The sequence below is a fragment of the Oncorhynchus nerka genome, linkage group LG6 (genome assembly GCF_034236695.1).
Source record: "Oncorhynchus nerka isolate Pitt River linkage group LG6, Oner_Uvic_2.0, whole genome shotgun sequence".
NCBI lineage: Eukaryota > Metazoa > Chordata > Actinopteri > Salmoniformes > Salmonidae > Oncorhynchus > Oncorhynchus nerka.
In genome coordinates this window covers 20,132,273-20,148,435 of record NC_088401.1, presented here as the reverse complement: position 1 = coordinate 20,148,435, position 16,163 = coordinate 20,132,273, and the positions used below count along the sequence as shown (strand labels likewise).

The window sequence follows — 16,163 nt, the reverse complement described above, 5'->3', positions numbered from 1 at the left end:
CAGCACAGTGGCACAACACCCAGACTCCTCTCGGTGAGGGCATGTCTAGAACTGTCACAATGACTGGGTGTGTTGGAGTGTGGAATGTCTACCCAACACCAAAACACAAGAGGGTGTATTGTAAAACACACTCACATACTCATTGCAGGCCAACTTCTTAATGGGTTTGTTTGCATGCACACGCAAGTGTGTGTATCCCAACCGCTAGGCTACCTGCCGTCTTAAGAGGATCTTATCCACATCCTGGTGTGTCCCACGTACAGAATTAATCAACACTTCACTGTGACTCCCCAGACATTTACAAGGAGCCGTGGACGAGAGAGAAGCTAGATAATCAGCTAAATGCACTATTCATTAATAAGCAGGCTCCCTACCTCACTATTCATTAATAAGCAGGCTCCCTACCTCACTATTCATTAATAAGCAGGCTCCCTACCTCACTTCATTAATAAGCAGGCTCCCTACCTCACTATTCATTAATAAGCAGGCTCCCTACCTCACTATTCATTAATAAGCAGGCTCCCTACCTCACTATTCATTAATAAGCAGGCTCCCTATCTCACTATTCATTAATAAGCAGGCTCCCTACCTCACTATTCATTAATAAGCAGGCTCCCTACATCACTATTCATTAATAAACAGGCTCCCTACATCACTATTCATTAATAAGCAGGCTCCCTACCTCACTATTCATTAATAAGCAGGCTCCCTACATCACTATTCATTAATAAGCAGGCTCCCTACCTCACTATTCATTAATAAGCAGGCTCCCTACCTCACTATTCATTAATAAGCAGGCTCCCTACCTCACTATTCATTAATAAGCAGGCTCCCTACCTCACTATTCATTACTGCTGTCAGTGCCTGCTATCTGCTATTCCCAATGATGTCATTAGTTTAGTAAAATAGAGCAGAATTGACCCTCCCCTTTGACTGTTACATCAATGTTTCTAACGGTTTCTCCCTCCCTCTCTTTCTCTCTCTTGTTTCAGAGGAAATAAAGGAAGAGTCTGAAAAATTAAGGTATGTTTGTTTTAATTCTGTTCAGGAAAACATCCAGGTTAATTTACGTGATTTACTGAATGTCTCTGCCTGTACAGTTCTTGTACATTTGAACGCTTGTTTTGAAAGCAAACCTCGCCTTGGCGTGCCCTTGAGTATAAAGTGTGTGTGTGTGTGTCCTCCAGTGTGTTTATTTGTCTCTCCAGCTGGTCTACTTCTAAAAGCCCTTCTCCCTGTCATTAATGGCTTTTTTCATGGACCCCTGTCTAGTGCCCGGCTCTAACCTGTGTGTGTGTGTGTGTGTGTGTGTGTGTGTGTGTGTGTGTGTGTGTGTGTGTGTTAGAGAGGGAGAGAGAGAAATGGAAAGAAAGAAAAGCTGGCTTTCACCTGGGTGTGTTTGTGGAGCTTTTCTGCCCGGTAACTGGGTCTGAGGAATGAAATGTACCATGAGTACCAGTCCTTTCCTCCTCCTCTTTCTTTCCCTCCATTTCCCATCTCTGTATCTCTCCCCCTCGAGAGACCCACAGCAGAACTGGATGATCAGGGCTGGATCACAATGTTCCAGCTAGGCTAGCTCTGCCAAAACGAGACCCCTGGGGTCAGCTAGGGGAGCTAGGCTGGGGTTGGGTACGGAGAGGTGGGCTGAGGGGGTGGGTAGAGGAGTTAGGCTGAGGGGGTGGGTAGAGGAGCTAGGCTGGGGGGGTGGGTAGAGGAGCTAGGCTGGGGGGTGGGTAGAGGAGCTAGGCTGGGGGGTGGGTAGAGGAGCTAGGCTGGGGGGGTGGATAGAGGAGCTAGGCTGAGTGGGTGGATAGAGGAGCTAGGCTGAGGGGGTGGGTAGAGGAGCTAGGCTGCGGGGGTGGGTAGAGGAGTTAGGCTGGGGGGTGGGCTAGGCTGGGGGTGGGTAGGGGAGCTAGGCTGCGGGGGTGGGTAGAGGAGCTAGGCTGGGGGGTGGGTAGAGGAGCTAGGCTGAGGGGGTGGGTAGAGGAGCTAGGCTGGGGGTGGGTAGAGGCTAAGCTGGGGGTGGGTAGAGGGCTAGGCTGAGGGGGTGGGTAGAGAGTTAGGCTGCGGGGGTGGATAGGGAGAGGTGGGCTGGGGGGTGGGTAGAGGAGCTAGGCTGAGGGGGTGGATAGAGGAGCTAAGCTGGGGGTGGGTAGAGGAGTTAGGCTGAGGGGGTGGGTAGAGGAGCTAAGCTGGGGGGTGGGTAGAGGAGCTAGGCTGTGGGGGTGGGTAGAGGAGTTAGGCTGTGGGGGTGGATAGGGAGAGGTGGGCTGAGGGGTGGGGGTAGAGGAGCTAGGCTGTGGGGGTGGATAGAGGAGCTAGGCTGGGGGTGGGTAAGGAGAGGTGGGCTGGGGGTGGGTAGAGGAGCTAAGCTGGGGGTGGGTAGAGGAGCTAGGCTGTGGGGGTGGGTAGAGGAGCTAGGCTGTGGGGTGGATAGAGGAGCTAGGCTGTGGGGGTGGGTAGAGGAGCTAGGCTGTGGGGGTGGATAGAGGAGCTAGGCTGTGGGGGTGGATCGAGGAGCTAGGCTGTGGGGGTGGATCGAGGAGCTAGGCTGTGGGGGTGGGTAGAGGAGCTAGGCTGTGGGGGTGGGTAGAGGAGCTAGGCTGTGGGGGTGGATAAGAGGAGCTAGGCTGTGGGGGTGGATAGAGGAGCTAGGCTGGGGGTGGATAGAGGAGCAAGGCTGAGGGGTGGGTAGGGAGAGGTGGGCTGTGGGGGTGGATAAGAGGAGCTAGGCTGAGGGGGTGGATAGAGGAGCTAGGCTGAGGGGGTGGATAGAGGAGCTAGGCTGAGGGGGTGGGTAGGGAGAGGTGGGCTGAGCGGGTGGATAGAGGAGCTAGGCTGAGGTGGTGGGTAGGGAGAGGTGGGCTGAGGGGGTGGATAGAGGAGCTAGGCTGTGGGGGTGGGTAGAGGAGCTAGGCTGTGGGGGTGGGTAGAGGAGCTAGGCTGTGGGGGTGGATAAGAGGAGCTAGGCTGTGGGGGTGGATAGAGGAGCTAGGCTGAGGGGGTGGATAGAGGAGCAAGGCTGAGGGGGTGGGTAGGGAGAGGTGGGCTGAGGGGTGGATCGAGGAGCTAGGCTGTGGGGGTGGATAGAGGAGCTAGGCTGAGGGGGTGGGTAGAGGAGCTAGGCTGTGGGGGTGGGTAGGGAGAGGTGGGCTGAGCGGGTGGATAGAGGAGCTAGGCAGAGGTGGTGGGTAGGGAGAGGTGGGCTGAGGGGGTGGATAGAGGAGCTAGGCTGAGGTGGTGGGTAGGGAGAGGTGGGCTGAGCGGGTGGATAGAGGAGCTAGGCTGTGGGGATGGATAGAGGAGCTAGGCTGAGGTGGTGGGTAGGGAGAGGTGGGCTGAGGGGTGGGGTAGAGGAGCTAGGCTGTGGGGGTGGATAAGAGGAGCTAGGCTGTGGGGGTGGATAGAGGAGCTAGGCTGAGGTGGTGGGTAGGGTGGAGGAGCTAGGCTGTGGGCTGAGGGGGTAGGCTGTGGGGGTGGCAAGAGGAGCTAGGCTGATGGGGTGGGTAGAGGGAGGTGGGCTAGGTGGGAGGGACGATTCACTGGATCGTACAGACACTGTATCTAAGCTTCCTCCCACAGATGACCTGCCCAAATGGGCTCATTTTTGGTGGGGGAGGAGGAGGGATGTAGGGAGTCCATATACAGACACCTAACCTTTCACTAAGGTGCACTGCCCTCCAGGTTTCAGAAAAGTAATAAGAAACACTCCTAACATCACTAATCCCCAAGGATCTTTTGTAAGCAAAAAATTGTACGCAAAAAATTGTCAAAAATGTTAACCCCAAAAGCAACGGTAGCTAAATATATTGTTAGCTTTCTCTCATCTGGCTAAACCTACATTTATGTAAATTATGAACATGATCAGGTAAATCCTGTATGTTGCTTATTAGAGGGGAGAACGCATGCTGAACAAGGAGGATCTCAAGGACTCATGACTCAGACCCAAGCGTAGAATTAGCATAAGTAGAATGGACATTACCATTCAAAACAACATCTGGAGGCTTTATTGGTTGTTATATTTGAAATGCTCAATCATGCTTATCATATCATCTTTCAGAATTCTGTATGCTTTCTCTTCTCTTCCTTATCCACCTCTTTCTCTCGCTCTCACTTTCTCGTTCTCTCCCGCACTCTCTCTCACTCTTTCTCTCCTGCTCTCTCTCGTGTACCACTGCACTCTGCGAGGTTATCCCTCTAAAGAAACTGAGGTCATCCCTTTCTCTCTGCCAAGACAAACACAGCCCTTCCCTTCTCTCTCCCCCTCCTTCTCTCATGTCCTCCATCCTAGGATCAGAGCTCAGTGCAGTCTGGGTGTGGTTGTTCTGCTGAATAATATTTTAGCCCACAGCCAAGGACACCCGGTTTAGATCTATAATATTTTAGCCCTCAGCCTCCCGAATGACGCAGGGGTCTAAGGCACTGCATCTCAATGCTAGAGGCGTCACATCAGACCCTGGTTCGTTCCCGGGCTGTATCACAACTGGCCGTGATCGGGAGTCCCATAGGGCGGCGCACAATTGGCCCAGCGGCGTCCGGGTTAGGAGAGGGTTTGGCCGGGGTAGGCCATCATTATAAAATAAGAATATGTTCTTAACTGACTTGCCTAGTTTAAAAAATACATAAACAGCAAAGGACCCCTGGTTTAGATGTATAATATTTTAGCCCACAGCCAAGGACCCCTGGTTTAGATGTGTAATATTTTAACCCACAGCCAAGGACCCCTGGTTTAGATGTGTAATATTTTAGCCCACAGCCAAGGACCCCTGGTTTAGATGTGTAATATTTTAGACCACAGCCAAGGACCCCTGGTTTAGATGTGTAATATTTTAGCCCACAGCCAAGGACCCCTGGTTTAGATGTGTAATATTTTAACCCACAGCCAAGGACCCCTGGTTTAGATGTGTAATATTTTAGCCCACAGCCAAGGACCCCTGGTTTAGATGTGTAATATTTTGGTTTAGATGTGTAATATTTTAGCCACAGCCAAGGACAGCCCCTGGTTTAGATGTGTAATATTTTAGCCCACAGCCAAGGACCCCTGGTTTAGATGTGTAATATTTTAGACCACAGCCAAGGACCCCTGGTTTAGATGTGTAATAATATTTTATTTTAGCCCACAGCCAAGGACCCCTGGTTTAGATGTGTAATATTTTAGCCCACAGCCAAGGACCCCTGGTTTAGATGTGTAATATTTTAGCCCACAGCCAAGGACCCCTGGTTTGGTTTAGACCCCTGGTTTAGATGTAATATTTTAGACCATAGCCAAGGACCCCAGCCAGCCAAGGACCCCTGGTTTAGATGTGTAATATTTTAGCCCCCCACAGCCAAGGACCCTGGTTTAGATGTGTAATATTTTAGCCCACAGCCAAGGACCCCTGGTTTAGATGTGTAATATTTTAGACCATAGCCAAGGACCCCTGGTTTAGATGTTTTAGCCCACAGCCAAGGACCCCTGGTTTAATATTTTAGACCACAGCCAAGGACCCCTGGTTTAGATGTGTAATATTTTAGCCCAGGACCCCAGACCCACAGCCAAGGACCCTGGTTTAGATGGAGGACCCCTGGTTTAGATGTGTAATATTTTAGACCATAGCCAAGACCCCTGGTTTAGAGGCCCACAGCCCCCTGGTTTAGATGTGTAATATTTTAGCCCACAGCCAAGGACCCCCCCTGGACCCCTTTAGATGTGTAATATTTTAGACCACAGCCAAGGACCCCTGGTTTAGATGTGTATATAGCCCACAGCCAAGGACCCTGGTTTAGATGTGTAATATTTTTAGACCACAGCCAAGGACCCCTGGTTTAGATGTAATATTTTAGCCCACAGCCAAGGACCCTGGTTTAGATGTGTAATATTTTAGCCCACAGCCAAGGACCCCTGGTTTAGATGTGTAATATTTTTAGACCCCCACAGCCAAGGACCCCTGGTTTAGATGTGTAATATTTTAGCCCACAGCCAAGGACCCCTGGTTAGCCCACAGCCAAGGACCCCTGGTTTATGTGTAATATTTTAGACCATAGCCAAGGACCCCTGGTTTAGATGTGTAATATTTTAGCCCACAGCCAAGGACCCCTGGTTTAGATGTGTAATATTTTAGCCCACAGCCAAGGACCCCTGGTTTAGATGTATAATATTTTAGCCCACAGCCAAGGACCCCTGGTAATATTTTTAGATGTGTAATATTTTAGCCCACAGCCAAGGACCCCTGGTTTAGATGTGTAATATTTTAGACCACAGCCAAGGACCCCTGGTTTAGATGTGTAATATTTTAGCCCACAGCCAAGGACCCCTGGTTTAGATGTGTAATATTTTAGACCCCACAGCCAAGGACCCTGGTTTAGATTTAGACAGCCAAGGACCCCTGGTTTAGATGTGTAATATTTTAGACCATAGCCAAGACCCCTGGTTTAGATGTGTAATATTTTAGCCCACAGCCAAGGACCCCTGGTTTAGATGTGTAATATTTTAGCCCACAGCCAAGGACCCCTGGTTTAGAGACCATAGCCAAGGACCCCTGGTTTAGATGTGTAATATTTTAGACCATAGCCAAGGACCCCTGGTTTAGATGTATAATATTTTAGCCCACAGCCAAGGACCCCTGGTTTAGATGTGTAATATTTTAGCCCTGTTTAGATGTGTAATATTTTAGCCCACAGCCAAGGACCCTGGTTTAGATGTGTAATATTTTAGACAGCCAAGGACCCTGGTTTAGATGTGTAGCCCACAGCCAAGGACCCCTGGTTTAGATTTTAGACCATAGCCAAGGACCCCTGGTTTAGATGTGTAATACCCCTTTTAGACCATAGCCAGGACCCCTGGTTTAGGACCCCTGGTTTAGATGTGTAATATTTTAGCCCACAGCCAAGGACCCTGGTTTAGATGTGTAATATTTTAGACCACAGCCAAGGACCCTGGTTTAGATGTGTATATTTTACCCTGGTTTAGATTTTAGCCCACAGCCAAGGACCCCTGGTTTAGATGTGTAATATTTTAGCCCACAGCCAAGGACCCCTGGTTTAGATGTGTAATATTTTTAGCCAAGGACCCCTGGTTTAGATGTGTAATATTTTAGACCATAGCCAAGGACCCCTGGTTTAGATGTATAATATTTTAGCCCACAGCCAAGGACCCCTGGTTTAGATGTGTAATATTTTAGCCCACAGCCAAGGACCCCTGGTTTAGATGTGTAATATTTTAGACCATAGCCAAGGACCCCTGGTTTAGATGTGTAATATTTTAGCCCACAGCCAAGGACCCCTGGTTTAGATGTGTAATATTTTAGAGCCAAGGACCCTGGTTTAGATGTGTATTTTAGCCCACAGCCAAGGACCCCTGGTTTAGATGTGTAATATTTTAGCCCACAGCCAAGGACCCCTGGTTTAGATGTGTAATATTTTAGACCATAGCCAAGGACCCCTGGTTTAGATGTGTAATATTTTAGACCATAGCCAAGGACCCCTGGTTTAGATGTATAATATTTTAGCCCACAGCCAAGGACCCCTGGTTTAGACCCCTGGTTTGTGTAATATTTTAGCCCACAGCCAAGGACCCCTGGTTTAGATGTGTAATATTTTAGCCCACAGCCAAGGACCCCTGGTTTAGATGTGTAATATTTTAGACCATAGCCAAGGACCCCTGGTTTAGATGTGTAATATTTTAGACCATAGCCAAGGACCCCTGGTTTAGATGTATAATATTTTAGCCCACAGCCAAGGACCCCTGGTTTAGATGTGTAATATTTTAGCCCACAGCCAAGGACCCCTGGTTTAGATGTGTAATATTTTAGCCCACAGCCAAGGACCCCTGGTTTAGATGTGTAATATTTTAGACCATAGCCAAGGACCCCTGGTTTAGATGTGTAATATTTTAGACCATAGCCAAGGACCCCTGGTTTAGATGTATAATATTTTAGCCTACAGCCAAGGACCCCTGGTTTAGATGTGTAATATTTTAGCCCACAGCCAAGGACCCCTGGTTTAGATGTATAATATTTTAGCCCACAGCCAAGGACCCCTGGTTTAGATGTGTAATATTTTAGCCCACAGCCAAGGACCCCTGGTTTAGATGTATAATATTTTAGCCCACAGCCAAAGACCCCTGGTTTAGATCTGGGATCCATAAAGACAGACAACAAATACAAATATGTATTTTTCCTTGGTTTTATTCCTTAGCAACAGTCACAAGGATGCAATTTTGTCCACAAAGGCTTTTGACAGTATAAAGACAGTCAACAGAGTCGGAGCTGAGAGCATTATTATCAAGTGTATGACACCATGGATCTCTCATACTTTGCAGTTGTGTTTCTTTGTAAAGGTTAGCTGCTTACAGTGTATTAAATTGAGCTGCATACAGCACATGTATAAATACGTAAACAGTACACTGTTAGTAGTCTGTGCATGCTAGAATAAATGTTGGTTTAAATCTAGGTTATATTTTTATCATGCTTTGAGTAGAGGACAGACTAGGTTGTATGATCTTGGTTTGATTTTCCCTTGGTCTCTTCTCTCTAGTCCTCCTCCAGACAGCAAATCAGATTCTAGCACTCTTCCGCCAATCAAATCAAAGACCAGCTTCGTCGAGGCCGACAAGTACTTCCTGCCGTTTGAGTTGGCATGTCAGTCCAAATGTCCCCGCATCGTCATCACATCACTAGACTGTTTACAGGTCAGTGGCAGAGGAGGTCAGGACGTGACCCCTGTTTGTCTATGCTACAGGATTCTATTCATTGGCGGTTCTCCTCCATTAATGATATGTCTTTATTGCTTTGTTCATACATAGTACAGTTCATGTGTATATGGGGTGTTTCTGAATAGGATTCAGGAGTTGTGGTTTTCTGACTGTCTTCCTCTGTGTGTTTTGGGTGTGTCTTGTAGAAGCTGATAGCGTACGGCCACCTGACAGGCAGCGGTCCAGACAGCGCGGCCCCGGGCAAGAAGCTCATCGACAGGATCATCGAGACCATCTGCGGCTGCTTCCAGGGACCACAGACAGATGAGGGGGTGCAGCTACAGATCATTAAGGTCGGCTACTGCAGTTCTATGGTCTCTCTGCTGGGAACTGGGTGTGTTTTGGATACTGTGTCCTGCTGTTGTTGGTTTCTGGGCTTTCCCGCATGGGGATTATTTGGAATCACGAATAGTGTTATATATCTGTATAGTGAGTCTGTCTGTGTGTTACGTTCACCTGTAGACAGAAGGGTAGTGGTTAAGGAAAGTGCACTAAGCAGTGGCTGAGGGGGGTGTACAGATCTACTATCTTAATTTGATCCCTATGTTGTCACAGAGAATTTCCTGCGTAGCAGGAAATGAAAATTGTAGTGTATTCAAGGTTTAACAAGTATTCTAAAGTTTGTAATTTCCAATTTAAAGTTTCAGAATTGATTTGCCTTAGCAGAAAATGTATCAAATGTCCATTAATTTTAGTCTACATAATAATTCACATTTCCTGTTGCTGCAAGATGACTTTCCTGCTGTGAGAAGGGTCATATTAAGACTGCTAAGAAGTGATGACTGACAGTAAGTGCTGTGAGTCAGAGGGCCTGATGTCTTGCAGGAGCAGTGTTCTTTCCTAGTACAGTACTCCTTGGTGTGAAACACCAGCCCAAATCTCAGCCTCTATCCTTAATCTGCTGTCAGCTCAGTTTGGCTCAGCTCAGCGCAGCTTGGCTCAGCTCAGCTTGGCCCAGTATAGCTGTGTTTGTGTTGTTCCTGCTGGGAGGTGGGGGGTCAGAGGACTGTAGCTCTGTTTATAATCTATTCATTGTGTCTTTCACACAAATCATTTATGCTATGAGTAGCCATGAAAGACCTTGATAAACTATGAATGAATGAATATTTCTCCCTCTCCCCTTCGTCTCCCTCTTTCCCTCTCTCCCACCCCCCACCAGGCCCTGTTGACGGCGGTGACCTCCCAGCACATAGAGATTCACGAGGGCACGGTGCTGCAGGCGGTCAGGACCTGCTACAACATCTACCTAGCCAGCAAGAACCTCATCAACCAGACCACAGCCAAGGCCACACTCACTCAGATGCTCAACGTCATCTTCGCCCGCATGGAGAACCAGGCAGTAAGTCCCGCTCTGAGACGCATGCTAAGGTCCCAGTGTCCACACTAACAAAAGCACTTACAATGCCACTTAGAATGCATGACGTCAAATAGATGGCTTCATTTGAAGTGGTGTGTTAGTGTGGATATTGAAACAGGGCTACAGACTGATAGATACTGTACTGAGGGAAGAGGGAAGAGACAGACACACACAGAGGGAAAGAGAGGGTAACTCTTTATTTGAGCACTTCAAATCAAAATATGTTTTGTCACATGCTTGGTAAACACTAACAGTGAAATGCTTACTTACGGGCCCTTCCCAACAATGCAGAGAGAAAAATATATCAATAATTACGTCCTAAAGCATGGGTTACGCGGTCATAATCATGACATAGAAGATGAATAAGGTGGCGTAAGGGTTTATGTGTCAGGCTACAGCTAGGCTAAACATGGCTAGCTTGACAGCTACATAACCAATCTAAGTTGATATAACCTGACTGACTTTTTCTAACTTCCATCATGCTGATGACAGTATAACATCCACTTTCTGACCAGAGGTTCAAGTAAGGTGTGAAGCTTTGCTCTAATCATCTTGCTCTAATATCATCTTTTTATTTTCCGATTGACACTTCTCCCCCCTATGGACACATAGCTTACAAATCACAAGATATCTTGGTCTCTGGCTTCCAGAAAACGTGACCGCCAGGTAAAGCCAACAGGACTGCCTTGACCTGCATGATCTGAACTCTGAACTGTGCTCATTCGGCTCCTTCCTTCCGTCCATCTATCCATCCATCTATCTATCTCTTTCTCCTCCTCTGTTCCAGCTATGGGGCAGATGTGCATTGTGGTTGCGCTGTGCTTGCTGTGGCTTCAGTTCTGTTGCCTGCAAATCATAATCTTTTCTTCAGCACCGATTTCCATTTTAGTTTGTATTCACTCGCCTGTGTAGTTGTGTGTGTGAGTGTGTGTGTGTGTGTGCTCATACCAGGCGACAGAGCCTTTCAACTGGTTTTCTGTTTGCATTGTGTGTGTTTGGGCTTAACCCTCTTGATTAAGAAATAGAGACACACATGTCCCATCCTCAGAAGTGATATGGAGCGTAATTGTGTGGTGTTTTCATTGCGGGGCTCAGTGGGTTAATATAGCTGGCAGAATCTGAGGTGACATTTCTGTAATCAGCTTCATGTGCTCTACCTCTCCTCTGGTTCTGCATCTCACTGCGTTTGTCTAGGGTTTTTACCCTCCTAGTCATTCGATGTTGATAGTTTCATTCATCCCTTTTAAATAGAGCGCCGTATCATTGAATTTGAGAGTTGATAGAATTGAATGGTAAATGTAATGTCATCATTATAGTAGAGCGAGCAGTAGTGTTGACACAATGGCTTTTAGAGCAAGACAGTTTGAGAGCAGCCTTTCAGGTAAACAAATGGAGAGGCACCTCCATTTCACTCTCTGTGTGTGTGTGTGTGTGTGTGTGTGTGTGTGTCTAGCATCTAGCTGCCACAGAGATAATGGTGCTACATGACTCTGCCATGTCTGATATGAGGAGTCTCTCTCCCACCTGGAGTTGGTCTGTGAGCTGCATACTAAAAACGTCTGGCTGGGTTTGTCAATGCCAGCACAACCTCTACTAATTTCCTTTCTTTATTTAACCTTTCTTTAGCCAGGAAAGTGGTTGAGAGCAAATTCTCTTACGTTAATAACCTAAAAATGCCCCATGTTGGCTGGATAGGAATAGGGGAAATGTCTATAGCCTGGTGTTAGAGAAGGTGTATCATTCATATGGGTATTTGCTTTCCATTCCTAACCGGTGTCATTCCTCTGAATCATGTGTTCATCATCAGGTGGCTTAGTTTTTCAGTTATTTTAACATGATTTGTGCATGACACCACTACACATGAAGCACCCCTACTACACATGCAGTACCCCTACTACACATGCAGTACCCCTACTACACATGCAGCACCCCTACTACACATGCAGCACCCCTACTACACATGCAGCACCCCTACTACACATGCAGCACCCCTACTACACATGCAGCACCCCTACTACACATGCAGCACCCCTACTACACATGCAGTACCCCTACTACACATGCAGTACCCCTACTACACATGCAGTACCCCTACTACACATGCAGCACCCCTACTACACATGCAGCACCCCTACTACACATGCAGTACCCCTACTACACATGCAGTACCCCTACTACACATGCAGTACCCCTACTACATACACATGCAGCACCCTACTACACATGCAGCACCCCTACTACACAGCACCCCTACTACACATGCAGTACCCCTACTACACATGCAGCACCCCTACTACACATGCAGCACCCCTACTACACATGCAGCACCCCTACTACACATGCAGTACCCCTACTACACATGCAGCACCCCTACTACACATGCAGCACCCCTACTACACATGCAGCACCCCTACTACACATGCAGCACCCCTACTACACATGCAGCACCCTACTACACATGCAGCACCCCTACTACACATGCAGCACCCCTACTACACATGCAGTACCCCTACTACACATGCAGTACCCCTACTACACATGCAGTACCCCTACTACACATGCAGTACCCCTACTACACATGCAGTACCCCTACTACACATGCAGTACCCCTACCTCACATGCAGTACCCCTACTACACATGCAGTACCCCTACTACACATGCAGCACCCCTACTGCACATGCAGCCTGATTGATAGCTTTGCTGAAAGAATTAAGATTTTTCAGTGAAATACGTTATTTTCTTAGAATTGTGTATTCTCGTGCCACTGTATACTATAACAGAAATGTTTATGATGTGTATATTTATAGGTTCAAATGAGCGTACACACACATCAACATCAGTGATACATCAACCAGGAGAACATGCAGTATGAATGCATTTTAGACCAAAAATACTTTGCCTCCTTCTCTGCACTGAAATGGCCCAGTTTATATAAGCATGAAGGGATGCTTTGGCTCATACTTGTTTTGACAGCATGTCCTACCGTATGACTGCTCATTCATAAACACATTTTAGACAGTCCTGATGTTAAAATAGCCTTGCAGAATCTCAGTGTCCTGCTGTCTCCGCCTGGAAAACTGTGATTCCGAAGCTGTCATTTGTTGCTTCCTGATCTGACAATGGCTTTGGGGTCGGAAAAACCTTAGGGAACATTTGAGCACTTGTTCAGGCTTGTATTTGATTTCATGAGTTTGTGTACATTATGTTAACACGTTTCTCTGTGTGTGTGACTGTGTGTGTGTGAATTTGGCTTTGTCTGTGTGTGTTTGGTTGTATGTGGCTACGCTGGGTTATACTCTGTCTTGGTCTTTGGATGTGTGTCTGTGTCCCATCCCCTTCCCCTCCCTAGCTCCAGGAGGCCAAGCAGATGGAGAGGGAGAAGCACCGGCAGCACTCCCCAGTCACCCAGCAACAGGAACAGGAACAAGACTCGCCCCAGCTCCAGCAGCACACCTATCCCACAGCCAAGGGCCTCCCTCGGGAGGCCAACGGCCCCACCACCCCCTCTACACCCACGCCCACCTCCACCCCCTCCACTCCCTCCACATCTATACCTGTCCCGGCCCTTAAGGGCAGCACAGCTGGGGCAGGGGACCCCCAAGAGGGCCAGGGGGCCACGGAGGAGAGCCAGGGGGCCACAGAGGAGGAGCAGGCATTGCAGGGGGAACCGGGGACAGTTTATGAGAGCACGAACCCAGAGAATGGCTCTGAGTTCAGCACAGCAGAGAACCACCAGACAGAGGCAGACCAGCCCACAGGGTTGGGTAGGTTACTTTCTCATTGTAATCCATTACAGTTACTAGTTACCTGTCCAAAATTGTAATCGGTTAATTAATTTTTGGATTACCAAAACTCAGTAACGTAATCTGATTATATTCAGTAACATTTTTGCCTTCTTCTAATACCTCTTAAGGGGAAAGTAATCTGAAAGTATGTTACCAATTGAACAACATCTATTGCAGGATAAATCAATGTTAAAGTTTACATAGCTGGCCATATATAGATGTTAAATTTTACTTTATGGGTTGGTTGTATAGGCTTCTTCTAACCCATCGCTTTCCACTACATATAATAATATGCTTAAATTATATCTTTACATTAATATATATAATTTATCAAATGGATGCAGCAACTACAGATTGCCCATTTAAGTCTATCAAAAGTGTGTGAGTTTGAGCATGTGTCCATTAGGTCTATGGATGTATATTTTTATCAGCATGAATTAGATTGAGTAATAAAACCCCTACTTTTATTCCATAGGCTGGGATCTGCACTATGCAGTTGTTGCAAGAGCACATTTTTCACTGGCTGTCTACTGGTTTCAAAAACAATGATTGATAGGCAGCTTAAACTTCTTGAATTCAACCATTATTGGGTTTAAATACACATTTAGATTTGTGAACTGCCATCCACAACAACCACAATCCGTAAAGCACAAATGGCTAAATGTATTTATTTATTCATTATTGAACCTTTATTTAACTAGGCAAGTCAGTTAAGAACAAATTATTATTTACAATGACGGCCTACAAAAAGGCTTAAAAAATATATATATATATATATAATATATCAATAACATATAAATATAGGACAAAACACACATCACGACAAGAGACAACACTACATAAAGAGAGACCTAAGACAACAACATAACATGGCAGCAACACATGACAACACAGCATGGTAGCATCACAACATGACAACAACATGGTAGCAAAACATCATGGTAGCAGCACAAAAAATGGTATAAACATTATTGGGCACAGACACCAGCACAAAGGGCAAGAAGGTAGAGACAACAATGCATCACACAAAGCAGCCACAACTATCAGTAAGAGTGTCCATGATTGAGTCATTGAATGAAGAGATTGAGATAAAACTGTCCAGTTTGAGTGTTTGTTGCAGCTCGTTCCAGTCGCGAACTGAAAAGACGAGTGACCCAGGGATGTGTGTGCTTTGGGGACCTTTAACAGAATGTGACTGGCAGAACAGGTGTTGTATGTGGATGATGAGGGCTGCAGTAGATATCTCAGATAGGGGGAAGTGAGGCCTAAGATGGTTTTATAAATAAGCATCAACCCGTGGGTCTTGCGACAGGTATACAGAGATGACCAGTTTACAGAGGAGTATAGAGTGCAGTGATGTGTCCTGTAAGGAGCATTGGTGGCAAATCCGATGACCGAATGGTAAAGAACATCTAGCCGCTCGAGAGCACCCTTGCCTGCTGATCTATAAATTATGTCTCCATAATATAGCATGGGTAGGATGGTCATCTGAATCAGGGTTAGTTTGGCAGCTGGGGTGAAAGAGGAGCGATTTATGATAGAGGAAACCAAGTCTAGATTTTACTTTAGCCTGCAGCTTTGATATGTGCTAAGAGATGGACAGTGTACAATCTAGCCATACTCCCAAGTACTTGTAAGAGGTGACTTCCTCAAGCTCTAAACCCTCAGAAGTAGTAATTACACCTGTGGGAAGAGTGGCGTTCTTCTTACCAAACCACATGACCTTTGTTTTGGAGGTGTTCAGAACAAGATTAAGGGTAGAGAAAGCTTGTTGGACACTAAGAAAGCTTTGTTGTAGAGCATTTAACACAAATTCCAGGGAGGGGCAAGCTGAGTATAAGACTATCATCTGCATATAAATGGATGAGAGAGCTTCCTACTGCTATGTTGTTGATGTATGTTGTTAATGTAAATTAAGAAGAGCGTGGGGCCTAGGATTGAGCCTTGGGGTGCTCCCTTGGTGACAGGCAGTGGCTGAGACAGCAGATTTTCTGACTTTATACACTGCACTCTTTGAGAGAGGTAGTTAGCAAACCAGGCCAAAGACCCCTCAGAGACACCAATACTTCTTAGCCGGCCAAACAAGAATGGAATGGTCTACCGTATCAAAAGCTTTGGCCAAGTCAATAAAAATAGCAGCACAACATTGCTTAGAATCAAGGACAATGGTGATGTCATTGAGGACCTTTAAGGTTACAGTGACACATCCATAACCTGAGTGGAAACCAGATTGCATACCAGAGAGAATACAATAGACAGCAAGAAATTCTTGCTCTTTTCCCTCGATCC

General features: G+C 46.7%; 1 protein-coding gene across 4 annotated transcripts in view; it reads left to right on the top strand.

The window, feature by feature from the left end:
• Positions 1-16,163, top strand: part of LOC115130145 (brefeldin A-inhibited guanine nucleotide-exchange protein 1-like) — a 100,879-nt gene that overhangs the window by 32,934 nt on the left and 51,782 nt on the right. For 3 of the 4 annotated variants that reach the window (XM_029660950.2, XM_029660949.2, XM_029660948.2), the window contains exons 2-7: positions 993-1,023; positions 8,515-8,668; positions 8,878-9,024; positions 9,891-10,070; positions 10,701-10,754; positions 13,439-13,853. In XM_029660950.2, coding sequence (XP_029516810.1) covers positions 993-1,023; positions 8,515-8,668; positions 8,878-9,024; positions 9,891-10,070; positions 10,701-10,754; positions 13,439-13,853 — 981 coding nt within the window. The remainder of the gene's footprint in view (positions 1-992; positions 1,024-8,514; positions 8,669-8,877; positions 9,025-9,890; positions 10,071-10,700; positions 10,755-13,438; positions 13,854-16,163) is intronic. The other variant, XM_029660951.2, reaches the window with a different exon arrangement.